The sequence below is a fragment of the Pipistrellus kuhlii genome, unplaced genomic scaffold (genome assembly GCF_014108245.1).
Source record: "Pipistrellus kuhlii isolate mPipKuh1 unplaced genomic scaffold, mPipKuh1.p scaffold_m20_p_1, whole genome shotgun sequence".
Classification (NCBI taxonomy): Eukaryota; Metazoa; Chordata; class Mammalia; order Chiroptera; family Vespertilionidae; genus Pipistrellus; species Pipistrellus kuhlii.
Genome location: NW_023425404.1, coordinates 89,463,251 through 89,490,224, shown reverse-complemented (window position 1 = coordinate 89,490,224; position 26,974 = coordinate 89,463,251). Strand labels below are relative to the sequence as shown.

At 51.0% G+C, this 26,974-nt stretch overlaps 1 protein-coding gene and 1 long non-coding RNA gene across 5 annotated transcripts in view; one reads left to right on the top strand and one right to left on the bottom strand.

The window, feature by feature from the left end:
* Window positions 1-2,755, bottom strand: part of LOC123653002 — a 110,252-nt gene extending 107,497 nt beyond the window's left edge. For 2 of the 4 annotated variants that reach the window (XR_006742607.1, XR_006742612.1), the window contains exon 1: window positions 2,543-2,670. This is a non-coding gene — a long non-coding RNA (uncharacterized LOC123653002). Of the gene's footprint in view, window positions 1-2,542 lie in introns of all 4 variants that reach the window. The other 2 variants (XR_006742610.1, XR_006742609.1) reach the window with 2 other exon arrangements.
* Window positions 1,184-25,811, top strand: LOXL1 (lysyl oxidase like 1). Its single transcript, XM_036456251.2, has 7 exons — window positions 1,184-2,651; window positions 16,925-17,033; window positions 19,840-19,977; window positions 20,458-20,614; window positions 21,201-21,296; window positions 23,436-23,551; window positions 25,473-25,811. The coding sequence occupies exons 1-7, from the start codon at window positions 1,526-1,528 to the stop codon at window positions 25,477-25,479; spliced, it is 1,749 nt and encodes a 582-aa protein (XP_036312144.1). The 5' UTR covers window positions 1,184-1,525; the 3' UTR covers window positions 25,480-25,811.
* The last annotated feature ends 1,163 nt before the right edge of the window (window positions 25,812-26,974 follow it).

Genomic DNA, 26,974 nt, shown 5'->3' with positions numbered 1-26,974 from the left:
GCTTGGTGAGCCAAACCAGTTGCTTCTTGCAGGAGTCCTGTCAGGAGTCTGAAACCAAACTCACACTGCATAGCTAAAGGACCAGTATTGAATGGCTACTGGCTAGGTTATGAGCATTTAAATGGTGGAGGGAAACTCCGAATCACCTGAACCAGCCCGTCCTAAAGCACAATGTGATAGGTGAACAAATGTTGGCAGGGGAGCAAGGGTTCAGGATCCCTGAGTAATGTCCATTCTGACTGTCTCCTCCCAAGATGGACTCCAGGAGTTCCCAAAGTAGAAGGTTAATCTGCAGTGGCCATGTTAAAGGCAGGGTCTTCCTAGCTGTTTTATAAGCACCAGAGGGGGATTTCTGCTCTCCAGTTCCCAGGAGCAAGATTGGAAGGCAGAAGGCAGTCCAGGGGAGACATTTAGAAATTGATTTCTTAGACACCAAAGTGTTCAAACAGGCCCATTCTCCTGAATCTCCCGTTATGCCATTCTATGTTATAGCACACAACACGCCAAACATCCCCTGTCCCACAGCAGACAGCCCTGGGTTTCATTTTATCCTCTCAGGATATGTCTAGGCTATGTTGACTAAAGAGATACAAAATAGAAACCATATATGTGTAGGAAGTCAATGTCTCTTATGATTTCACAAGTTCTATTCAAAACAGGGGTATAGGCCCATTCTATAGACCAGGAGGGTAAGAAAGAAAAAGCTGAGCTCCAACTCCTTTGTATTCAGGACGCTCTAGCTAGGGTTCAGCGTCTCCCCAAGAAGGCCCATCAACAAGGAGGGTGTCTCTTAGCTTTGGGGAAGGGAATGGGAGCCTAGGAATCCTAGTGAGTGGCTGGAGTTAATGGAAGTCAGGGGCTCTTTCAAGCCCACACAAGAAGCAGTAAGTTGGAGAGAAGGGAGTCTGGGTCCAAAGCAGAAAGAAATGGCCAGAGTGCTGCTGGCCCTTCAGCCCTGATCTGCCTACCTGGGCCCCACTTGCTAGGCCTGAGTCCCCAGAGGCCCCCTCCTACTCCAGGCTTCATTCCCTTCCTCAGAGGCAGGTCTGTGGCTTGGCTGGGAGCTCCAGGGACTGAGGGAGCACAGCAGCTGTGGGACGGTTCGCATAGCTAAAAGCCGGCGGGCCATAGGGCCCTGCGGAGGAGACCCCAGCAGGCAGACCAGGCTGTCTAAAACCTCCTAACACTTCCAGCCTGTTGCTTATTCATTCAGAGTGGGAAAGCGCCAGCCCCAAAGCCAGCCAGTGCAGGGCTGCCCACTTAAGGCCCCCAGGCGGTCCTGCCCGGTGCCCTGCAGAGAGCCTCCTGCAGCCTTGGGCACCGCCCCTGCCCTGCCCTGACCCCTTGGCCTCGAAATGCTGTCATCGGAGGAGCCGTCCCGCTCGGACCAAGGCCAGGATGGACAAAGCTAGAGCTGCGGCAGGCAAGGAGCCATCCTGTCCTCGAGGCCGTGGGGAGAGAAGCACGCACAGGGGGCCACTCCTGAGAGCCTCTCGGTCCACCAGGTCTCTTCAGAGGGGCCACCATGGCTTTGGCCCCAGCCGGTTTGCAGGTGGGAACCCTGGTGTGGGGCGCCTGCCTCTGCATCCTGGTACACGGGCAACAGGCCCAGCCAGGGCAGGGCCCGGACTCGGGGCGCTGGCGGCAGCTGATCCAGTGGGAGAACAACGGGCAGGTGTACAGCCTGCTCAACTCAGGCTCCGAGTACGTCCCCGCCGGAGCACCGCGCGCCGAGGGTAGCTCCCGGGTGCTGCTGGCGGGCGCCCCCCAGACCCAGCTGCGGCGCAGCCAAGGAGGTCCCCGGCGGCGGCAGGCCCCGTCTCTGCCCCTGCCCGGGCGCGTGGGCTCGGACACCGTGCGCGGCCAGGCGCGGCACCCTTTCGGCTTCGGCCAGGTGCCGGATAACTGGCGCGAGGTGGCCGTCGGGGACAGCGCGGGCATGGCCCGGGCTCGCACCTCGGTCTCCCAGCACGGGGGCTCCGCCTCCTCGGTCTCGGCCTCGGCCTTCGCCAGCACGTACCGCCAGCCGCCCTCCATCCCGCAGCAGTTCCCCTACCCGCAGGCGCCCTTCGTCAGCCAGTACGAGACCTACGACCCGGCGGCGCGGACCTACGAGCAGGGCTACGTGTACTACCGCGGGGCGGGCGGCGGCGGCGCCGGGGCGGCGGCTGTGGCCTCGGCGGGGGTGGTCTATCCGTTCCAACCGCGGCCGCGCTACGAGGAGTTCGGCGGAGGGGGCGAGGAGCAGCCCGAGTACTCGCCGCAGGGCTTCTACCCGGCCCCAGAGAGGCCCTACGCGCCGCCGCCCGCCGACGGCCTAGACCGCCGCTACTCGCACAGCCTCTACCACGAGGGCGCTACGGGCTCCGAGCAGGCCCTCCCCGGCCCGGGCCCCGACGCAGCGCAGGCCGCCGGCGGCGCCTACGGCGGCGACCCCGCCCTCGGCTGGTACCCGCCCTATGCCAACCTGCCTCCCGAGGCCTACGTTCCCCAGAGGGCGGTGGAGCCGCAGCCCCCGTTCCGCATGCCGGAGCCGCCCTACCTGCCCGTGCGCAGCTCGGACGCGCCCCCGCCGGTGGCGGAGCGCAGCGGCTCGCAGCAGGGCCGCCTCAGCGTGGGCAGCGTGTACCGGCGCACCCAGAACGGCCGCGGTGAGTACGGCCCCAGGGCCAGCCCTGTGCTTTGTACTCCTGGTCCCTGATGAACTGCTCTGTGCGCCTAGACCCTCCCCGGTCCTTTTTACCAAAGGCCCTCCCAGAGCTAAGTAAAGACACCCCCCCCCCCCCCAGGCCCCAATCCACAGCCCCAGTGCATACACCTCCCAGCGTCTATATGTCATCAGTGCCAGCATTTGGCCAGGCCTGGGCTCTGACCCTGGCTTGAAGGGCGAGGGGGGGAAGGGAGTTTGGAGGAACTGGTCAAGCGTTGAGATGAGGCTCCTCCCAAACCTGGCTTGAGTCATTTGGGGACAAAGGGAAGGAGCCCTTCTCCCTGCCTCTAAATCACTCCAATCAGCTGCCCCTATGCCAGCCTCACAGGGTGAAGCAGGGAACAAGAGTGTCAGAAAGGCTTTAGGGATGCCTCTGGAGGTGTGGCAAGTTCACAGTCACCGGGTTATGTGAGGTTGGCCCCAATGAACTGGAGGCTAGAGGGGAAGCTCTTGTCCCAGGCAGGAATCCAAATTAGATGAGAGAGGTGCAAAATTGAATAGGCTGACAAACAATCAGTAATTGAGATAAGTAATATTTAATGTATTTTTAGATCAAAATAATGCAAAAAAATTCTGTGATGAAGTATTAAATAGAATCAGTAATGGAGTCATGCCAAGCCAAATTGGAGCCCAAGGCAGACTGAAAAATCAGCAATCCTAATGATATCTTTATTTGAAATTTTGGTATTTTGTTCATCACAGATTTTTGCATTGATTTTGATTTTTTTAAATATTGTATCAAATATTGCTTATCTTGGTTACTAAGTATTTTGGCGCCCTCTTAAAGTTTGTACCCCAGGCCAGTGCCTCATTCATTCAACTAGCTCATCCTAGTACTGGCCCTGAGAAAGTCTTAGAAGGCCAACGTGGATGGGCCTCCCTCTGGTTTTTTTGGGGATGGAGGGGTGTCGTTACGACCTGGAAAGCCCAAGCCATCTGTACACAAAGACACGGTGCAGGGGACAGACAGCCTTCCTTCTTCAGATGGGCAACTCCTCATGTGCTATTAGCAAGTGGGCTACTGTGCCAAGGGCCCGTTAGTGGTCTGGCCAGAGCTGGCCAGCTATTGGCCCACCCTCTGTCTTAGAACCCACTTCTTCCTTCTGTTTCTGCTAGTTCACAACCCAACTTGGTCAAAGTTTTCCATTCAGTCTCCAATGCAGGTATGCTCCACTCCTGCCATGCCTTTTTCAAGCTGCAATCAGTGCCCTGATTCTCTCTGCTCCACAGAAAATCAGCCCACCAGGGGAGGGCTGAGGCCTTAAGGCCCAGGGGCTCAGGTGCTGCACCCTCAGCCTTTTCTCTGCTGCCTCTGTCAGCACAGGGACTGCTGCCTCGTCTTCAGCCATACTGACCTTGGGTGAGAGGCTGCTGCTGAGGCAGGGGTTCAGGTAAGAGTGGTGCTCCTGTCTCCCTAGGGGCTGCTGGAGCCCAAGGCTGTAGTTAAGAGGAGTGTCCCCACAGGTAGCATTACTCCCTCACATCCAAGGCATAGCACTCGAGTTGGGTGCTGATTCCCAGTTTGAGAATCTGCAGAAGCTTAAAAAGGACCAAAATGGAGGGCCCTCTGCGATGTGATGAAGGGTGTTCCTCACTGGGACTTGCAGCACCTGCACATCAGCTGCTCCTATAGCTCCTCGGAGGGGAGGACATTTGGCCTATAAGGTGCTAAGTTTTTGTGGTGGCTTTTCTTAGGATGGAACTCAGTGGTACTCAGCCAAAGGCATCCCACCTCTGGGCGGAGGAGAAAACCAAAGTCTCAAGTTCCACAGCACTGCTGGCAGAGTCAGACCTGGGGCTGGACATATGTGCTCCAAGGCACTGAGTATTTTAGGCCCCCTTTTTGGCCTGTCAGTTTTTAAGGTTCAGAAGGGGACCTGCCAGGATGAGGCCATGTCTGGAGTGGAGGTACTTGCTGCTTAGCAGGGCCTCCGGCCATTGCTCCTGAGCTCCACAGTTCATTTGGATTAAAGACATTTTTCCCCTGAAGGTAGTATGCTAGAGGCCAGGTAGAGTGTGCTTGGTGTGCACCAAATTTAGGCCCTGCACTGGGAAGCACAGAAATGGGGGCATCTCATTACTGTGATTGGGCAAGCATTGGGGGATGGACTATATGAGGTCAGAGGATTCTCCAAAATCAGGGCCTGGGGACTCAGGGAGGACTTCCCAGAGAGGAGGTGTCCAAGCATTGCTGCAAAGGATGGCCATCAGCACCCTCCCCTGGTCATGGAGGGGTGGTGTGTGGGGTGGGACTGTGTGGAGTGCAGGCGAGTTTGAGGCTCAGAGAGGGAACCCTACCTTCTCTCCTATTATTGGTCCCCCTCCTTATTCTGCTAGGCCAGGACCATGGAAAATCCTGGTTCAGGGAAGGCCAAGTCTTGTTCTTTAACTCAGACCCCCAGGCTTGGTGTGGGAGTCCAGGGCAGATTCTCCAAAGCTGACCTCATTCCTCCTGGCCACACAGCCAGGGGCCTGAGGCCCAGCACTGGCAGCCTGAGTGTGTGGGTGTGGATGTGTCCTCACAACACTAAACTCATGTGCACACCACCCTCCTCCCTCTATCTGGGTGGTTTCCAAGTGCCTGTCCAGAGCCCAGTTTCTTCCTGGGGTGCCTCGACTCTCTCCCTCTCACCCTGGGCAGGGGTATCCAAGAATATCTGACTCTGAAATGTGTAACTGGAGAGAAGACTAGGAAACAGAGGCTCAGAGAGGGTAACATACTTTCCCTGGCTGTCCACAAATCTATGAGAGGCCTGGAGGGTGGCCACCTGCTTCCTAGGCCCGGCTGCATCTCCTTTGCTGTGTTTGTCCCTCTCCCACAGCTAGGCCTCCCTTCCTCCTGCCTCTCCACAGCCTCATCTCCTCTGAGCTGGTGGTCTTAGTGCTGACCCCAGAATACCACAGCTCTTTTCCTAGGGCCTCCCCCTCACACCCCTGGCAACCCTATGAAAGTAACATGGAGCAGGTGGCATGGGCCATCCTCACAGGACATCTCTCATGGCTTCACCAGCCTACCCTGGCAGAGGTTCTCTAGCCCTTTCCTCACCCAGCCAATCAGAGGTTAAGAGAGAGCTATGATTTCCTCCTCCCTGATCCCCTGACCCCTGCCTCTCCCTTACCAGTCCATCTGGCACATGGGGCAGATAAACCTTTGCATTGCTGACCATGTTACTCTCCTGCTCAAGAAGGTTATAGCTCCCAAAGCCTTTAGGACAGAATCTAATGCCTTGGCCTGTGGCTCCAGAACCTTGAGGTACCTCCTTCCTTTAACCTCCTCCTCCGCCCCTTCTCAAGCCTCTGCATCCCCGTGGGAACTCTGCATCAGCTAGGCCTAGAGGTTTCCTCTGCCTGCACACCCAGGTATTTCTGGGATACTCACTCTCCATCCAGTGCTCTGCACTCAAGAGGCCATACATGGTCCCTTTGTCCCTGACAGCAGCCCTGGCTCCCTGCTCACATCCCTACTGCCTTCCCCTTCAAATCACCTACCCACCTTCTTAGGACTTGGAATAGATATGGTGAAGGACAGAAGCAGTCTCCCCTAGAAAGCATCCAGAGCTAGAGTTCCAAGTCAGAGATGATGGTAACAACTTGGCCATTTGCTGAAGAACACCTGCTGAACTTAGTGGTTAAATGTTTACTTTCATTTATCCTCACAGCCTCCCAGAGAGGTGAAGATTATGGTCCTCTAGTACAGCTGAGAAAACTGAGACTTAGAGAGGTCTCACTGTTAGATGCAACTGAGCCAGAGTTCACCTTGACACTGTCTTCTCTGCATTGCACAGAAATGGCCCAGAAGGACTCACACTGCAACTGCAAACTGAGCAGGCAATGCAAAAGCCTGGGTCTCCTCCACCAACTTCCCCTCTCTGGGCCTATTCCCCTAGTTGCAGCAGGGGAGGAGGATATTGACACTAGCATCTATTGGGCATCTATAAAAGGCTAATATACAACGTGTCCCTGGAGTTTGACCGGGAGACCTGGAGTTCTATTGGTCCTTATGACATGCACTGACCACCAGAGAGCAGCGTGGAACAAAGGAAGGCCCCAGCCAGCAGCAGGCAGCTGGGGAAAGGAGGCCCCAGCCAGCAGCCAGAAGGCCCTGATCAGCCCTGATCACTGGCCAGGCCTAGGGATCCTACCCATGAATGAATTTTGTGCACTGGGCCTCTAGTTTTACGTATCACCCCTTTTAACTCCTGCAGCAATAATGAGCCAGGTACTGTCATTCATCCCATTTTATAGATAAGGTGACAAGCTCATTTGTTAATTGTCACACAGCCTCTTAGTAGTGAAACCAGGATTTGAGTCTGTATGATTTCCCCGTCCTGAGTTCTTAATATCATATATTATTACTTTTTAAATTTTTATGTATTCTTGCTTACCTTACACACTTCATTTATTTGGTCAATCAACAAATATTTGATTGTCAACTGTTACAGGCAGTAGTTGTGATGGGATGAGCTGGGACAATGAGTGCACAAGGCTTTGGAAGTGAAGAGTCACTCAGCAGTGTGGTGTGATCCTTGTTATCCTCACTCCAGACTTCAGACCTTTATTTAACAAACACTCATCTAGTGCTTCTGTATGCCTAACCCTGTCCTGGACACTTTATAATTAGAGTAACTTAATCCTCATAACAATCCAAAGTGTGTTTCTCACCATTTTGCCAATGAGGAAACTCAGGCCCTCAGAGGTGACTTGCCCACAGTCATATAACTGGTGACTAGTAAAGACAGAATCCCAGCTCAGTGCCCCTTCTCCTTCCCTGAAGTTGTTTCAATGCTCCTTCAGAAAGAAATGGAGTTTTCAGGCCAGTGAAGCTGTCATAAAGGGTCAGATGGGTTGTGGAGACAGGGACCTGGGTCTTCCTTCTAATTCCCTGTGTGACAGTAAATGCCACTAGTGTGGGAACAAACAAATGGTGTCCTGGCAGCCTCATCTCAGGCAGACTTCCTGTCTCCTCTCTCCTCATCCATTTGCAGAGTCATATCCTCTCGTCCCTGCAAGAAGAGATAATTCCTATTTTAAATAATAATAGCAGCTGATATTTATTGAACACTTACAGTGTACCAGACATTATGCCAAGTATTTTTATTTTCTCATTTAACTCCCCCAAGTATTTTTATTTTCTCATTTAGCAACCTTGGGAAATAGATAGCATCATCACCCCCATTTTACAGACCAGAAAACTGAGGCTCAATAACTTATCCAAGTTCAGTTACTTATCCAAGATCTCAGAACTCATCAGTGGCCAAGCTTGGGCCAAGGCTGACCTTTTACCCCACTTAACTGCCCCTCAGGGAAGGCTATGTCTTTGTGTTCATTGTTTCGCTCAGGTCTGGACCACCTGAAAAACCAACATTTTGAGTTTTGCCTTGAGTCCACAAGTGTCACAGCCTTTTAGGGGTGGTGGCCGAGCAAGGTGAAAAGTCATTAGGACCTACTGGCACCAGGCTGCTGCCACACTTGATCTGAAAGTTCTGGCCTTTTGTCTCCCTCCTCCCTATCTTTAACTCTAGGGTCCCCTATTTCAGTGTCCTCTCAGCTCTAAGGGCACTCCTCCCAATAGTCCCAGCCTGAGTTCACCCCACTCCTATACAAGCCAAGAACACATGGAAAACTCTTCAGAGCAGTGGCTGAAATGGCAGGAGAGGAAGAGGGGGGAGAACTGGAGACGGGAGGTCGGCTCAAGCAGACCACAGCTGCTTCCAATTCCCATGCAGGCATTCCTGCTGGGCAGCTACCAGCAGAGCTCCAGAGGGAGGCTGAAAAGAGAGATTGGGTCGTGTCCTCTACTCTGCCCTGACCTAATGGCCTCCTTGCCATAGGCAGCTGGACCTAGAGGGTCTTTTTTTCTGGATTCAGGATTACAGGACTAGAATTGGGCCAATGTTCCTCTTCCACTTGTTGATGGCACCCAGAAATCAGGAATTCCAGTATCATCTGGAAATGGGTGATACTGGTGTCAGAGCACCAGAGCAGAAGGAATTTAGATGAGGGAGGCACGGTTCAAGAGGCCTGTGCCATTAAAGCCTCAGGAGACAATCCACCCTTATTCCTGCTTGTGAGCCAATTGGTAAATGTCCTTTTTCAAAAGAAGACTTTTGGAGTCAATCCCAGCCTTTGGTTGATAATATAGTTTGTGCTCACACAGGAGATGTTATCAGACCCTTTGTGGGGTGCAAGTATTTGTGCACATGCCCGCCAAGGATGTACAAGTGCTGCCAGGCCATGAGCTGAGTGCAGGGAACTCTGGGGTGTCCATACTCATCCCTGTCCTTACGAGGTCATACCCTGGCGGCAAGAAACCAGTCACACAGGGTGCAGTGGCCCAAACCCACCAATATATCAACTGTCTCTCAAGTTCCCAGACCTGCTGTGCACTGAGACCTGAGCCCACAGCTGGGCTGCAGGCAAAGCAGAGCCCCTCCCACCCCCAGGTGCTCTCAACTGAATGATCATTTCATGAGGACATTCAGCTATTTAACAACATTATTTGTGCCTTATTATGTTCTGGGCAGTGGTCTAGAACTGGGTATTCATTAGAGAAAAGTAAGACAAAATTTTTGCTCATGTGAATCTTATGTTTTCGTGCACGAACATAATAAATAGGTAAATAATAGAAGATGGTAAGTACTATAGGAAAAATATAGTACTATATTTTTCCATAAGGAAGGTCTGGAGTGTGGGCAGGGAGAGGCAGGTTGCAAAAGTGGTCAGAGTAGGCCTCATGAAGGTGCCATTTGAGCAGAGACATGGAGAAGAATGAGTCAACTCTATGTCTGTGGAAAAAGCATTCCAGATAGAGGAAACAGCCAGTACTAGGACCATGAGGGAAGAATTCCCTGGGGTTTTCAAGTGTGTGCCAGTGTGGTTAGAACAGAGTGGAATGGGAATGGGAGCATAATAGGAGACAGGCCAGAGAGATAACAGGCTCAGAACATGGAAGTCCCTTCATGAATCGGGAAGCTATTTCAGGGTTTGAGCTGAGCAGTGACATTGAAACAGAGGACCTGTCTGCTATGCTGGGAATGGACAATGGAAAGGTAGGCCAGAGACTGACAGGCAGCTAGTACAGAAATCCAGGCAGAGATGATGGCAGCTGGGCAGGCTGGCAGAAATGGGGGTGGTAGGAAGTCAGATTTGGAATGTGTTTTTTAGATAGAGCTAATGGGATTTCCTGATGGACTAGATGTAGGGTGTGAGAGAAAGAGAGGAGTCAGGCATAATATGAAGCTTTAAGGCCTGTGCAGTTGGAAGAATGAAATTGTTAGAAGCTGAGATGGGAAGGCCGTGCGAGTGGGTTTTGTAAGAATGGTAAAAAGTTCAGGTCACTGTGAAGGATCCCAGGGGCAGAGAGGGAACTCAGGGGACTGGAGTATCCAGGAAGACTTTTGGAGGTGGGGTCAGAATCACTGATTAGGACCCACAAAGATGGGAGGGCAGTGAGGTGTGTGAGGAAGAGGCTGAAGGCTTAGCCAGAGTGGTAGGTAGCTGACCTCCCTAAGGTTAGCCTCCTTCCAGCTCAGCCCCTATTTGCTTCCTGGGTAGTTTGCTCAATTGAACAAACACTGATAGATCCCCTTCTCTGAGTTGGGACTGCCCCACAGAGTGAGGTTGTCACTGCTACTGGACTGTGCCTCCCAGTTGGGTAGGGGCAGCAGATGTGTGCTGGGAGGGGAGTCAGGGTAGTGGCAGAGGGATGGTCAAGACCTACAAGGTAGGATTTGGTCTAAAGACTGTGAGGTCAAAGCTGGTGTGTGTGTGTGTGTGTGTGTGTGTGTGTGTGTGTGTGTGTTTGCGTTTGTGCGCGTGCGCGTGCTATAGACAATTCCATGACAAGAGCACTATGGTGTTAGAGGCCAGGGAAGAAAATGTTAGTTATGCTAAGTAGATGTCTACTGATCCTTAGGGTTAAGAGAAGATCTAAAAGGTCAGGTGCAGTAAGGCCAGACCACCCTGAGAAGTTTAGACTTAATTCTGTAGACAATGGGGAAGCATTGAAAATTCTGGGCCTGACTTAATGGCATCACAGCTCCTTTGCTTGGGCTGCAATTGCCCCTTCATGGCCAGGCACAGTGGACCACTCAACCACCTTGCCCGATGTGGTACTGTCAGGCCCGTGCTGACAATTTAATGTTATCATTATTAGATGATAATTTCATAGGGCACATATGTATTTTATTGATTTTTCTCAGAGAGGAAGAGAGGGATAGAGAGTTAGAAACATCAATGGGAGAGAATCATCGATCAGCTGCCTCTTGCACACCCCCTACTGGGGATGTACCCGCAACCAAGGTACATGCCCTTGACCAGAATCGAACCTGGGACCTTTCAGTCCACAGGCCAACACTATCCACTGAGCCAAACTGGTTTCTGCTCAGCTCATCTTTATTCAAAGCTGTGCTCTGTGATTATTCTGCTCTCCTACCTCGGGGCTCCTCTAGAGTCTGGCTGCATGAGCCAGAACATCCGCTGCACACATATTTCACAGACCACTGCCCCGATCCTGCTGGCCATTGTTTATCCTCCAGTCCGGCTCAGGCTATTTGGCATTCCCATCTCTTTCATCTATTTCTTGTGAGGACAGATTTCCAAAGAGACAAGGTTTATATAACCCATAGAAAGGGGAAGTCAGCAGGGAAATAGGTGAGGTGTGGGGAAACAGCAGAAATGTAACCACAGGCCCTCTGCTCTGGGCAGCTTCCATGAACCACTGAGCAAGAGGGAACAGATCTTTCCTGAGCAAGGAAGTAGGTCAGACGTGGGAGAATCTCCTGCCTGTAATCGTCCGTAGGGGTTGTCAGAGGTCTTAGACTCTTACCCAAGGCTGGGGAGTAGACTGAATAGATCCTAAAAAGTATTTTAATCTCCAAGTGTTTATGGAGCTATCAAATTATGCTCAAGGACCGCTTAGTCCAATCTCCCCATTGTCCATATGAGGAAACTGAGCCTTTGAAAAGGGAAGGGACCTGGACAATGAGGGATTAGGGCAGGCTAGACCTGAGCACATTGTGAAGGAGCTGTGGGTCCCCTACAGAGGACGCTCTAGAGAGAGAGCCAAAAAACAAAAGCTGGCCCTTGTCCTTGGCTTTGTGTCTTCACTGCCCTGTAGGATTTAATGGGCCCTCCTAGGCTGAAAGGCTTCCCAGACCAGCAGCTGCCTCTGGAATGGCCTTGGGACCAGATTCAATTACATCTAGCCCCTCCCTAGCCAAGCAGCCTGGCTTTGTCCATCCCAGGGGCCTTTGCTGCCCTTTGACTCAATGTTCCCCACTCTGGGCTAGGCTCTAAGCGGCCTGAATTCCTAAGTGCATGACCCCATGGTCAGCATGGAAGAGTGCCCACAGGGGCCCAGCCCAGGGCTCCAGGCCATGAGTAGAATAGAAGACAATTAGATCTAAAGAAACAGAGGCAATCAGGCCTGGAGTGGGCCCAAGCCTGCCCAGGGTCACACAGAACATCTGTGACAGAGTAGGATAAAAGCCAGGCTCTTGTCTACCTGCTGAGAGCAGAGGACCAGATGCTGATGATGACCAAGGCCTCCCTGGGTAGCCTGAGCAAGGCCATCCTTTGGGTGGTTAGCCCCATCCCTGTGGGTCTACCATCTAGCTTGGCCATGGAGTGGAGGATGCATACTGCAGAGTCTTATTTGACAATGACAAGCAATGAACTACATAGATCTTAAAAGTTTGCATTGGCTGAAAACTCAAGAATCAGAATGAGATGATAAGACAATATCAATTATATATTTTAAGAATACATAAGCACTGCAGATTTTCCAGAGACACAAATATTCCAGGACATATCTAAGTGTCAGGGCTCAGAATGAAGGTTAAAAATTTTTATTACAATTATTACTGAGCCTTGCATAGACCAATGATAATAGTTAGTTTGCACAGTGGTTGCACCAGTCTGCATTCCCACCAGCAGTGCACGAGGGTTCCTTTTTCTCCGCAACCTCGCCAACACTTGTCGTTTGTTGATTTGTTGATGTTGGCCATTCTGACAGGAGTGAGATGGTACCGCATTGTTGTTTTGATTTGCACCTCTCGGACAATTAGTGACTTTGAGCATGTTTTCATGTGCCTTTTGGCCTTCCTTCTGTCTTCTTTTGAAAATATTCTATTTAGGTCCATTGCCCATTTGTAATTGGATTATTCATCTTCCTTTTATTTATTTGTATAAGCTGTCTGTAAATGTTGGAGATTAAACCTTTATCAGTGGTATTATTTGCAAATATGTTCTCCCACACCGTGGGCTTTCTTGTTGTTTTGTTGATGGTTTCTTTTGCTGTAAAAAAGCTTTTTATTTTGATATAGTCCCATTTGTTTATTTTCTCTTTAGCTTCCATTGCCCTAGGGGCAGTATCAGTGAAGAAGTTCTTTTGGCATACGTCTGAGATTTTGCTGCCTGTGGATGCTTCTAGTATTTTTATGGTTTCCTATCTGATGTTTAAGTCCTGTATCCATTTTGAGTTTATTTTTGTGAATGGTGTAAGTTGGTGATCTAGTTTCATTCTTTTGCATGTGTCTGTCCAAATTTCCCAACACCAGTGTGGAGTTTCCTCAAAAAACTGAAAATGGAACTCCCATTTGACCCAGTAATCCCACTTCTAGGAATATATCCCAAGAAACTAGAAACACCAATCAGAAAGGATATATGCACCCCTATGTTCATAGCAGTACAATCTACAATAGCTAGAATCTGGAAACAGCCTAGGTGCCCGTCAGCAGATGATTGGATCCAAAAACCATGGTACATCTACACAATGGAATACTATGCTGCCATAAAAAAGGAATTCTCATCATTTGCCGCAACCTGGATGGAATTGGAGAACATCATGCTGAGTGAAATAAGCCAATGAATGAAAGAGAAACACCACATGACCTCACTCATTTGTGGATGATAAAGAACATTATAAATTGATGAACCAAGAGACAGATATAGAGACAGTAAAGCAACAGGCAGACTGTCAGATTACAGTGGGGAGGGGAGGAAGATCTGGGGGAGATAATAGATCAACCGAAGGACTTGTGTACATGCATATAAGTACAACCAATGGACATAAAACTCTGGGGAGGGAGGGTATGTATGGGAGGGAGGGAGGGGGGCAAAAAAAATTAATAAAATAAATTTTAAAAAATAGTTAGTTTGCTCTGAAATGAGAATTATGATTAATTCCACTTTCTGCACTTATAAAAACAGGAGTCTCCACAAAAAGTTCTCGTTGGAACCCACTTAATAGGGTCTCCAGTGCCACATCCAAGGGCTGGGTTACTCCATACATTCTGAATAAAATATCCCAAACCCTTCTCAAATCCATAGCTTGACTGTGGTGATATTTGCATTTGTCAAAATCTGTCAGACTGTGACCTAAAATCTGTACATTTTAATGTGTAGATGAAATTTCAAAAATGTTCTTTTTTTTTTTAAAGAATGACAAGAGTTCTGGGGGGGAGAGGGGGGTGGTTTAGGACCCAGGATCTCCTGGAGCTGCCCCAAATCCCTGTGTGACTTTGGTAAATTCATTGCCTTTTCTGAGCCTCAGTTCCCTCCAGCACTTCCATGTGCCCTGGTATCTTGTGGGGAACAGGGTGAGGATCATGCTTGTGGATGATGGAACAGTAAAGTGTAGTGGGCTCTCTGCATCTGGAGAATGGGAACTGGAAGATAAGAAGGCTGACTAAGGGACTTGAACATTTGCAGATTTTGGTATCCTTGGGGGTGGTCCTGGGAACCCATACTCCTTGGATACTGAGGGATGACTTTATTATTCTGCTAATCATTAAAGAATCTCACCTGACAGAGGCCCTTGGGGTGAGGCCCCGCAACATGGGGATAGGAGTGTGGGATGTATGGTGGGTCTTCCCTGCCAATGGAAGCAAGAAGCATCCACCTGAACCTGAGATTTCTCAACAAAAAGAGGAAGATCATCTATGGCCAGGGTCAGGGTTCAGATTGTAACCAGCAACTCAGAGGTGTCTGCCCACATGTAGTACTCCAACCCCCCCCCCCCCCCACACACACACACACACATACACATACACATACACACTCGACCCAGCCATGGCTCTGGAGGTTATTTTAAAAACTTGACCACATTCAGCTACAATAAAAAGGATTGTTGATGTCAAAGTGACTCATTTTAAGGTGTGGTCTGTTTTGTTTTTTTAAGTACCATGCTTTAGTCTACAGTCTGGAGACAAACAGCAATGAGTCTGAGGTTCAGAGTTGTTGATAGGTATCAGACCTCAGTATGTGGTTAGGATCAGGGCTCAATAAAGGGCCAGAGTCAGGCAAGAGTCAGAGGTCTGTAATGGCACTAACCTTCATTGGCCCTGAATACCCCTAGCCTCTTACTCAACAGGCTCTTCTAACTTCCCTGGACTGCACAGTTGGCTCATGGACTGGCCTAGAGAGGAAGGGCCAGGCCAGAAATGCTTTGTGGAGCCATCTGTGCAGTGTTTATTGAAACCGAGCCTGCGATGGGGGAGGCAGCTTCTAGGGCCAAATGCTGGATCTCATGAGGCTTCAAGCCTGGCTGACCACCCTCACATGTTGCTGAAGGATAGGGAGTGATTCCTATTTTCCTCACTTCTCCCTCAGAGGCTTTTAGGAACCAGTGGGTGAGAACCAGCTAGACACCAAGGTATCCCCTTGCTTTGAAGGCCTGAGGAGCCCTTGGAAAATGACTGCAGGCATTCCTGGGGGCTTGAGTAATGGGAACTAGGCTTGCCAAGATGGCTCCATCAGCCAGGAGCCACCTCATCCTCACCCACCCCAGTGCTCCAAGACTTCTCTTCATTCCAAGGAGGTGAGGTCACACTGGCTGCCTGGACTTGGTCCCCACATGAGGCTGGGGCCCCAGGTCAGGCAGGGGTACTGTCTGGGACCCCAGGGGACATGTGAGGGATGGTTTGTAGGAAGACACCTCTGTGAAAGGCTTAGAAGCCAGAGTGCCCTCTTCTGCCTCATTTTCTAAGCCTAAAAGCTAACAAGAGGGTTTTGGTAGCCAGAAGAGTGAGCTGGAAGCCGTACACAGGACAGAAGTCCCCCTGCCTTGCTTGTCTCCCAAGAGCAGAGGGCTTACAACCTTGTTTCATCTTTATCTGCCAGAATCCCCGAAGCCTAAGAGGGGAGAGGATATAGAGGCCCAGGCTCACTTTTCTGTAAGTCAGTGACCCAGCAGGGGCCCAGGGCTCTGGAATCCCCCTGCCCACCTCCCACCATACCCCATGCCCCACCACTCCCACACTCCCAGCATCAAGATTTATTTCATGCAGATGGGGTCTGGAGTTTTAATTCTTAAAAGCCTTAGTGGGAATACCTTATTCTTGGGAGTGTTAAGGAGGAAGGAAGGTCAGATGGACAGATCCTGGCATATCCTGAGAGCAAGTGATCACAGGGGTGTAGAAGACTCCATACTTCTCCTGAGATCTCCAGGAGAAGAAGCCAGGTGCCCTCAGGTTGGAGGCCAGAAGCTGCAGGCAGGGGAAGGAGGGTGTGGTCCTGTCTGGGGGAAGATGACTGGAAGAAAGGAGTGGGGCTGGGTGCTCAGGCTGAGAACCCTGCCTGGTCAGCAGCCTGCTCTGTGGATATGTTTTCCTTCTAGCCCATCCCTTCCTGCCCACCCCTACTTCTGCCACCCAACATTCACCTGGCTTTCTCACAAGACTGCTGGGACTCATTTGGGGCCAAAAGCCCAGAGTTATCTTGGTGGTTTATGAAAAAAGCTAGGCAAGAGGAGCAGAGGGTGTCTGGAGGCTGATGCAGAGACCTGGGGAATAAGGACATGGAGGAAGGTGTCTCTGTCAGGAAATTACTTGGTTCATGCAGTCTTGCCTCTAGGTATTGTCCATGCTGTCCCCACTTACCAAGAATACCCTTCCCTCTTTTCTGGCTCTCCACATTCTGCCCTGTCCCCTTGCTCTTACTCATGTCCCAGCTCTGCTAGCAGGTCTCAGCACTCCCACAGCACAGAGCTCCAGAGGTGAGCTCCTGCTCCCTGACTTCACTGACCCACACCTGAACCTAGGGAGAAGGGCTCACATCCCACACCTCACCCAGGCTGGGAGGCCTGTGTAGAGGAAGAAGAATGACAAAGGGTGTTTGGGGCTGGGGAGGTCTCTGGGCATTAACCATGGCCAGCCTGACTCTTAATGTCATGCTCTTCTTCCCTCCTCCCTTTCTCCCACTGCTCATTCCCAGGTCTCCCTGACTTGGTCCCAGACCCCAACTATGTGCAAGCGTCCACCTATGTCCAGAGAGCCCACCTATACTCCCTGCGCTGTGCAGCAGAGGAGAAGTGCTTGGCCAGGTAAGGAGCTGAGGATGAAGCTTGGAGCATTCGGACAACCCCTAGGAGTCACCCAGAACTTGCATGCGAGGCTGCCAATGTCCAAGTGCCTGACTGGCCAAGTGTCTGAGCTTCTCAGGACTGGTCCTCACCATCTATGAGATTTGCCTGCTACAAGGGAGTCAGGAGGGGAAGGGAGCAATCTTTTATCCAGCAATTGTCACTATACAAAGAAGCTTCCTTTTACTGTGGCTTTTAATCTTCATATCAGCCCTGAAGATATGTGTTGAGCAGGGCAGGAAACTGAGGTGCAATGATAGGAACTAAAACTTTTCCTTTCTAAGCTGCCTTATAAGAAGGGTCCAGGTTCCCAGTGCTTCTACGAGGATCTGGGAAGTCCTCAGGGAGACCCAGGACCTGGGATACAGCAGTGATAGTGGGCATGGGTGACAAAGAGGCCTCAATTATGTGTGGCACCAGAGAGGGAAAAGAGACCAGTTTACATGACCCCAAAGGCGAGCACAGCCAACTCTCCATTGTTCCCAGGTGATTCTACTTCCTACAGAGCTAGCTTCTAACTTCATAAACAGTAAATATTTTATTCAAATATGTACGCCTTGGGGACATCTCCCTGTGCTAAATAACTAGTTCAATATTACATTGACCTACCTCTTTTGTTGACATTTCTCTATTCTGGAAGCACCTAGTTTTCTTAATTATCTGCTTTGTTTAGACATTTGAACTCTTTGTTTACTTTTATTTATTTATTTTTTTAGTATCTGGAAAGCCCTTTGGAATCTAAACTTTTTCTCACTATGGAACTTCTAGTCCGCTGCCACTCAGAATAGCTGACCACATCTGTTATCTCTGTGACAATATAAGTAGATTATACCAGGATGTAGCTCAACTCACTGCTTCATTCATCAAGAAAATCTGGCTTCAAAAAAGTCACTATCAGCTTAACTAAACATTGTGATTAGTAATATAATTGATTTACATGCTGGTGCAAGTTCCTTATCTCATTACAAACTGGCAACAAAGAGTGTGTGAATTAGCAACAATCCTGGGACTACACCTTGAGTACCATTCAGTTGTCCATGGAAAGAACACAGTGATGATGCTCCTGCTATGGTTCCTTCAGCAGTGAGTAATTCAGCCTCCGTGGCAATCCATAGGCATAGGCTGAGTTTTGAGGAGCTTGAGCCAAAATCCAACTATCTTCATTGGAGCATCCCCTGTGTCCAGACCTGAGTTCCTGCATGGGCTGGACAGGAGGCAACCGGGCACAGTCCTGCCAGGGATGTCCTGGTCCTGCCAGAGAGACATGCCCCAAGGACAGAACCAGGCACCTGGGAGAGGGAGGAGAGCTAGCATGAGCAGTGTGCAGGCTGGAGTTAGCTGGGCGAGGTCAGCAATGACTGAGGCATCAATGGAAGTTGGATGCAGAGTACAGACATAGAAAACTAGGCAAAACTAAAGCCCTGAAACACAGAGCACTCAGATATCATTGAAGTGTGGGCTGCAGGTGCCAGAGCACATATGGCCAGCAGGACCCAAACAAGGGAAGGGACTTGTTCCAAATCTCACCACAAGTTTGTGGCCTAGCTGGGCCTAGAACCTTGATGGTTTCCAATGTTGTGCTGAGTGGAACAGAAGGATGGTATTGAACACAGCAGGGGGAAGGAGGATGTCTGTTCCAACCCAGACACAGATGGATTGCAAGCATCCTCCAGACAAGACCCAGGACCTTATGTCCTGGCAGAGAGGAGCCTGCAGTGCCTATTGTCCAGACATCCTCTCAGAAAGAGCTAATCCCCACAAATGGCCACCTTCTGCCCCTGGACTTAAGGCCCAGACCTTAATGAATGTCAGAGAAGTGCTCCTGAGGACAACCAGGACAGCTATCTCAGTTGGGAATTGGGGTCATAAGTGAATTGGGAGTTGGCAGACTGAACCAGAGCCATATCTTCTGAACAGAAAAAGGCAGGTCGGTGAAACCATACAATCAGGTAGAGGTGACCTAGTGACATGGACCTAGCCTGGGGAGAGTGTGGATCACTATTAGAACTCATTAGCAGTCACAATTCCTTCAAGTGGAGCAATCAGAGCAGAATTTCTTAGGGAGGGGAATTGAGTTGGCCTAAGACAGTGGTCAGCAAACCGCAGCTCTCGAACCACATGCAGCTCTTTGGCCCCTTGAGTGTGGCTCTTCCACAAAATGCTACATGCGGGTGTGCAGGTACAGTGTGATTGAAACTTTGTGGCCCATGCGCAGAAATCAGTTTTCAGCCTGGGCGAGTCTGTTTTGAAGAAGCAGCATTAGAACACTCAAGAGCCAAAGAGCCGAATGTGGCTCGTGAGCCACAGTTTGCCCAACACTGGCCTAGGAGGCTGAGCGAGTTCTTAAGCAAACAGCATGGGCGAAAGTATAGATTAACGAAAGAATTAAGTCTGTTTGAGAAACAGTGTTTGAAGCTGGAACCAGTGTGTGGGGAGTAGAAGACAGGACTAAGAAAGTGAAGAGGCTTTGACATTGAAGAGACTGAACCTGATTCTTAGAACCACACACAAGATGTGACACACTAGTCCAATTATGACTCTGCTCAGAACCTCCTGGATAGGCCCATTTTTATTGTTTTTTAAAAATATGTTTGTATTGATTTCAGAGAGAGGAAAGCAGAGGGAGAGAGAGAGAGAGAATCATTGATCGTCTGCCTCCTGAGCCTTCCCGAAATGCAGGGGTCAGATATTACGATCATCAGGGACAAGTTCTGGGTTCAGTGCCCTGTTCCCAATCCTACTCCTGGATTCCCACCTGTCTTTGCAGCACAGCCTATGCCCCGGAGGCCACTGACTATGATGTGCGGGTGCTGCTGCGCTTCCCCCAGCGTGTGAAGAACCAGGGCACAGCGGATTTCCTCCCGAACCGGCCGCGGCACACTTGGGAGTGGCACAGCTGCCACCAGTGAGTGGGGTCAATGGCCTTTCCCACCCTCCTCTGGGCTGGAGGACTTGCCCCAGCTCCCCTCCTCCATTAGTGTTAGGGGGTGGGGGGAGGTGCTGGTAGGAGGGCCCATGAGGTGTTTTCTGCCAAGAATCCATCACTGGGGCAAGAGTTTCTCAAAGGAGCCTTAACAAAAGTTGGAAGAGGGGACTTGGAAGAATCTATCTTTAAGGGATGGAAATGTCTACAATAAAGGGCATTTGCCCAAGGGAGTAGCTGCACAGAAGTAAGTGAGGTTTTCTGAAGGGGTACTCTCCTAGAGTGACCTGGCTAGTTGAGGACAGGAGAGATGCTGCCCTGTGGGACACAGGAGGGCAGGAGCCCAGATGGGTCAAGAAGCTGTGTCACAGCAGGATCACTTGGGCCCATCTCAGGAGGGGGATGGGATGGGAAGCACCAGGGTGACTAGGCCTTCTCTGTTCTCCTGCCCTGTGCCTCCAGACACTACCACAGCATGGACGAGTTCAGCCACTACGACCTGTTGGATGCAGCCACAGGCATGAAGGTAGCCGAGGGCCACAAGGCCAGCTTCTGCCTGGAGGATAGCACCTGTGACTTCGGCAACCTCAAGCGCTACGCATGCACCTCACATACACAGGTTGTGCTAGAGATGCAGGGCAGGGGCGTAGGGTACAGGATGCAGTCGCAACCTGGGAGCTGGAGGAACAGACAGTAAAGCAGCCTGAGCCAAGCTGAAGGGCCAGTGCCAAGGCCCCTGGCCACTCAGCTCAACAGAATGGGGGGGTCTTCTTTCCAGTCCTTGGAACACCACAGGGCCCCTTGGGGACTCTCTCCTCTCCCCCAACCAGACCCTTTCCTACATCATTCCCAGAGTGTCTACTCATGGAAAGAATAAAACATTCCAACAGAGTAGGATGGCATGATGTTCCAGTTGCCTATTTGTCTACCCAGCTCTGTCTTTCTGTCTGTCTGCCCAAACACCACAAAGTGCCCATCTATCCTCCATCCATACCCTTCTTCATTTGATCCCTATAATCCTGTACTTATATTTATTATCTCTCTGGTCCATCCTCCCTGTGGGATAAAGGAGGAGCAGACCCACTCTCAGCAGTTGCCTTAGACCAGGGTCAGGGCAAAGCACAAAGGAAGGAGGGCCCATGGCTGGAGTGGTCATGAGGCCCTCTGAGGAGTATATAGTACCTCACCGTCTACTCTGTTCTCAGGGCCTGAGCCCAGGCTGCTATGACACTTACAACGCGGACATCGACTGCCAGTGGATTGACATAACTGATGTGCAACCCGGCAACTACATCCTCAAGGTGGGCCTCCCAGCCTGGAGCAGCCCCTCCAGCAGCCTAACGCTCACATCAGTGTCCCCACCTCTGAGATCCGCTTCAGCTTTTGGGCATGTTCCCCTCTTCCCAGCAGCTGAGCAGAAGCAGCATCTTGGGGCATCTTGCATAGGTCTGCTCTTCCCACATGAAGGTCTCAGTCTGGGGCAGACACAGCCTCTTTCCATAAATACATCGAGGACCCCTGGTGTTAGAAGAGGTGATGACTCTGTCTTCCCTAAGCAAAAGGGGACTTGGTCCGTGGTCAGTAAAGGCCATCTGGAAGAGGACATCACCCTCTGAGAGAAACCTTCAGCTCTTCACAGTGACCCTGCAAAGCCTGAGGCTCTCCAGTGACTGAGTCCTTCCAGCCTAAACTCCACCTCCAATGCTCACTTGCTCCAGTGCCCCTTCCTTGGGGGACAGGTAGAAAAGCACATTGAGGACACACTGCCCAATATGGTATATCCCTGCGCAGGCTGTGCAGGACTAAGCCTCAAGACCTCACCTGGGGAAGGCAAATCTCAGCCTCCCTTCGCACAGGTGTGAAGTGAGGGTGGGGGTCATTGTGCCAGGTCCCCCGAACCCACTGTTCATAGAAGGAGGAGCAATGAAGATGGGCTTGGGAGACAGCTTAACTTGAATGAAGGTGGCTGCCAGGGGCAGCCCATCCTAAGCGCCTCTCAGGAGTCTCCATGGGCCTCTCTTGACCTCACCAAGGGCCAGGGTTTTCAAGGGCATTCTGTCCTTCCTTCATCCATTCATTAAACATGTGCAAAGGCCCCAGGAATTTTGGGAGCTGGGAATTCAACCATAAGCAATGCACAGTTCCCACCCTTAAGGAATGTATAAGGAGTTAAAAGTAATATCTTTCCACCTGACTTAAATGTTATGCTGTATTTGCTGGATGCAGCCTACCCCAGGGAACCACCCCACCCCACAATAACCCAACATTTGAAAGGCTTCCTTGTGTCTGGACAGCTCTTCAGGAAAAAAGTGCAGGTTATGCTTGGGCCATCATCTCAGTGAGTGTAGGGAACCTTGGGCTCCAGGGCAGGGGATGCCACCTGGCATTTGACAAGTCTTCAATGGGTCATATAGACAGGCATGTGTGGTGAAAGGCTGAGAGTCTCAGAGTCAGGAGATCAGGCATGGGATCCCTGCTTGGCCCCTCACTCCCTGCTGTGTACCCCATGGCAGTGACTCAACCTCTCTGACCCCGAATGCCCCATGCTGCACTGTGGGGCCCACCAAGCCTGAGCTGTGGCTCTGGGGAAGCTTCCCATTTTATCTAATAAAAGAGTAATATGCAAATTGACCATCACTCTAATACACAAGATGGCTGCCCCCATGTGGTCAAAGATCCTGCCCCCATGTGAACACAAGATGGCCACCACAAGCTGGCCTTCAGGGGAGGGGAGTTGGGAGGGACCAGGCCTGCAAGGGAGGGCAGTTGGGGGTGATCAAGCCTGTAGGGAAGAATAGTTGGGGGGGACCAGGAGAGGGCAGTTAGGGGTGACCAGGCCTGCAGGAGAGGGCAGTTAGGGGTGACCAGGCCTGCAGGGGAAGGCAGTTAGGGGCAAACAGGCTGGCAGAAGAGCAGTTAGGTATCAATCAGGCTGGTAGGGGAGTGTTTAGGGGGTGATTAGGCTGGCAGGCAGAAGTGGTTGGGGCAATCAGTAAAGCAGGCAAGTGAGCAGTTGGGAGCCAGTAGTCCTGGATTGTAAGAGGGATGTCCAACTGCCCGTTTAGGCCCAATCCCAGTGGGCAGTCGGACATCCCTTGAGAGGTCCCAGATTGAAGATGGTGCAAGCTGGGCTGAGGGACACCCCTTTCTGTGCACAAATTTCATGCACCAGGCCTCTAGTCTTCTGAGAAGGGTGGTCTGATATGTTCTTTGACTATGACTGTCTCTTCTCTCCTCCCTCTGTTTCTCTGCATCTCCCCATGTCCCTCCATCAGTATATCTCTGTTTCTGTGTCTCCACTTCCCTGTCTTCCTCTCTTTGTTCCGTGTGTGTGTGTGTGTGTGTGTGTGTGTGTGTGTGTCTGCTTGCCTGCCTATCCAGCACCTTCCCTGATGACCAAGTGAAGCACAGCCCCCTGACCTTTTCTCTGTTCACTCCAGGTGCACGTGAACCCTAAGTACATTGTTTTGGAGTCTGACTTCACCAACAATGTGGTGAGATGCAACATCCACTATACAGGTCGCTATGTTTCTACGACAAACTGCAAGATTGTCCAGTAAGTGCTTCCCCAGCCCACCCTGCCCCAGCCCCTTTCCTGCCTGAGGAGCAGGCTGGCTACACAAAACACACAAAATACAAGGTGATTTGAATCACCTTGATGGCCAAACACAGCTGCAATTGGGCCCAGCTCACAGGATGAACAGGAGAACCTTGTCTGTGCCAGCCCCAAGCTGAGTGCTGAGTTGATCTGCAGTGTGGCTCTCTAAGATTTCTCAAGTGGGAACCAGCAGGAGGCAGCTTTGTTGGGAAAACATGCACAGGCACTGCAATCCCACTTCTGTGACTTCCTGGCTCTGTGACGTTGAACAGTTCACCTCACCTCTCTGAGCTACTTCTTCAACTAGGAAAAAAAATAGCCATTTTTTATATCCCACGTGGGCTTCTAAGGAATATTTAAAGGCCTTATGTCTGTGTGTGTTTGAGAACCTTTCACAGTAGCACTTAACGAATGGTAATTGATCATTAGTGTCCTTATCAAGTAGATTGAATTAAACAGTCCCAGGTTAGAAGTGATTCTGGTTGGAATGAACCATCATCAATCTCTGAACCCCCACACTGAGTTGATAAACTCTGGCTCCCCTGCTCCCCTGGGCCTGCAGGCCCTTCCCCCTGAGCCCTTCACATAAATGCTTGGAGAGGCTCCGGTCTTGTCAGAGTGTTTCTGTGACACTAACCTCTGCGAGCTACTGGCCCAGGAGCCTTCTCACCTATGGGTTTCAATCTTGTTTCTGAAGAGGAAAAAAGGCTTAAAAAATATTTATTTAGTTAGAAAGAAAGTATTTCTGGTATTTCTCTGCCTAGAAAACAGTCTGGGCCCAGCCAGCATGGCTCAGTGGTTGAGCATCAACCTATGAACCAGCAGGGTCAGGGATCAATTCCCATCAGGGCATATGCCCAGGTTGTGGGCTTGATCCCCTGTGGAGGGTGTGCAGGAAGCAGCCAATCAGTGATGTTTCTCTCTCCTCAATGTTTCTATCTCTCTATCACTCTTCCTTCCCCTTTCTCTAAAAAAGTCAATAAAAACATATTTCTCAAGGAAAGAAGAAAAGAAGGGAAGGAGGAAAGGAGGGAGGGAGGGAGGGAGGGAGGGAGAGAGAGAGATAAAGAAAAGGAGGGAGGGAGGGAGGGAGGGAGGAAGGAAGGAAGGAAGAAGAAGGAAGGAAAAGGAAAGAGAGAGCATGATAGAGGAAGTAATCTAGGATCTAACGCAGTATAGAGCTGACCTCCGCTCTATATGTGCATATATCATCGCGCTCTCGCTCCTGATCTATCTTCCTTCCATCCTTCCGTCCTTCCTTCCGTTCCTCCTTCCTTACTCCCTTCCTTCCTTCCGTTCTATCTCTCTCCGCTCACTCCCTCCCTCCCTCCCTCCATCCCCCTGCTATTTTTCTCTTCCCTTTTTTTGCCCTTTCCTCTGCAACCACATGTGGCTCTTTGGCCCCTTGAGTGTGGCTCTTCCACAAAATACCACATGCAGGCGCGCAGGTACAGTGTGATTGAAACTTCGTGGCCCATGCGCAGAAATCAGTTTTCAGCCTGGACGAGTCTGTTTTGAAGAAGTGGCTTTAGAAGTTTAAGTTTAAAAATTTTGGCTCTCAAAAGAAATTTCAGTCGTTGTACAGTTGATATTTGGCTCTGTTGACTAATGAGTTTGCCCACTGCTGGGCTAGGGCACTGGAAAGAGTGTTGTTGAGACCCTGTTCTGGGCGGGAGTCCATGAAACTCTTCTTGGACCTGGACTGAGGGGCCTCCCTCCCCAAGCCCAGATTACTGAGAGGAACAAAGCCTGTGCCTGCTCTCCCATGTGAGATCTGGGTTGTGGAGGGAAGTCTTTGGGCAGGGGAGGCAGTTGGGGGTCTTGCCAACAGTGGAGTGAGAGGCCTTACCCAGAAACCTGCCTCTCTTTCTCTCCTTAGATCCTGATCTTCGAGAAGGTGGACAACTGCCAACCTCCCCGCTTCCCAGAGCAGGTCCTGATTACCAGGCAGCCTCCCTCCAGGACACACCTGGTCCAAGGGATACAACCCCACCCACCACAGGAAGGGGCAGCTGAACACAGGGGCACCTCTCTCTACCAGCCTCAGGGAGTGAACCTGGACCAAAACCACAGGGATTCCGGGTGCCAGGCCCAATTTCATACTTAAGTTTTCACTACAACATTATTTTGTTGGTTGTTGGTTTTTATTTTTTATATTTTGACCATACACAGAGGAAGATTGCCCAGACCTGGGCTGAATAAAACAAGGTTTTTTTACTCGGTGGCTCCTCATGTGCCTGCCGCGGGGCTGGCCAAAGAAGGCTAGGGTGGGCTCAGGGGACAACATGAGACTTCCTCTTTCTCCTAGCAGAATTCAGAAAGAGCAGCCACTACCCACCAGGACTACAGCTTGACCAAGAGGGCATCAGGCCCACTCTGGAAACTTGCATCGGTTCATCCCAAACCACGTTCTGTGTAGGAAGAGGATTCCCCTGGGAGAGGGGTCTCTGCTCAGTATCCCACTCCTTCCCCACCTGCCCCCTGCCTCATTCTACCGGCTACTTACTCACATGTTGAGCACCTACTGAAAGCTGGGTCTGTGCTTAGAGTACACACTGGAGAATCAGACACAATTCCTGCTCTTAGAGTTCACAGGAATAGAGTTGAGAGCACACCTAGTGAGACAACACCTGGGGGTGAAGGTGGAGTCTTCACATGGGAAGGGATCTCCCAGGGAAGAGAAGGAACAAGGGTATGGTGGGCAGAGGCTGATGGAGGCAGAAGGCAGAGATGCAGGGAAGCCCTTGACTGCTGCAGCCTTTCCTCTCCAGCTTCGTCTGTGGTCTTCCTGAGGTCCTGGACACTGAGTCATGGCAGAAAGAAGCAGGAGAGTGGCCTCTCCTCTCCCTTCCCTTCCCACAGCCCTTAGGATACCTCTGCACCCACCTGCCCCTGCCAGCTCCCTGCCTACCCAGGGGATAAACTAGTGAAAAAAAGGCCAGAGACATCCAAGAAGCAGGGCTTGGTCCAGGGGCCTCCTCCTGCTCACTGGCTCTGTGACTCTGGGCAAGTCATGCTACACCTTGGGCCTTGGTTTCCTCAGCATCAAGTGGGAGCACTCCTGCCAGGCTCACATGATGAAATGGAGAGCCAGTGTGCTGCAGCCACAGGAACAGTGCTAGGTGAGCTGCAGAGGGCTGCACCTAGCCCTCCAGGTCACTGTGGACCGCCACCTGTTTGCATCCTCTTTCTCCTAGCAGAATTCATCCCAAAGGAGAAAGTAACCCCTCTTTTGGCTCTCATGCAATTTATAACTCAGGGTCCCTGGCAGTAACTAGGTCTTCCAATGAGGTGAGGAGGAAAGGCTTCTTGGAGCCATGCTGAGCTGCCAGAAGAGTCTTGGCCCCAGCCCCCTGAGTCCTTGGGCCACTCCCATCCCAG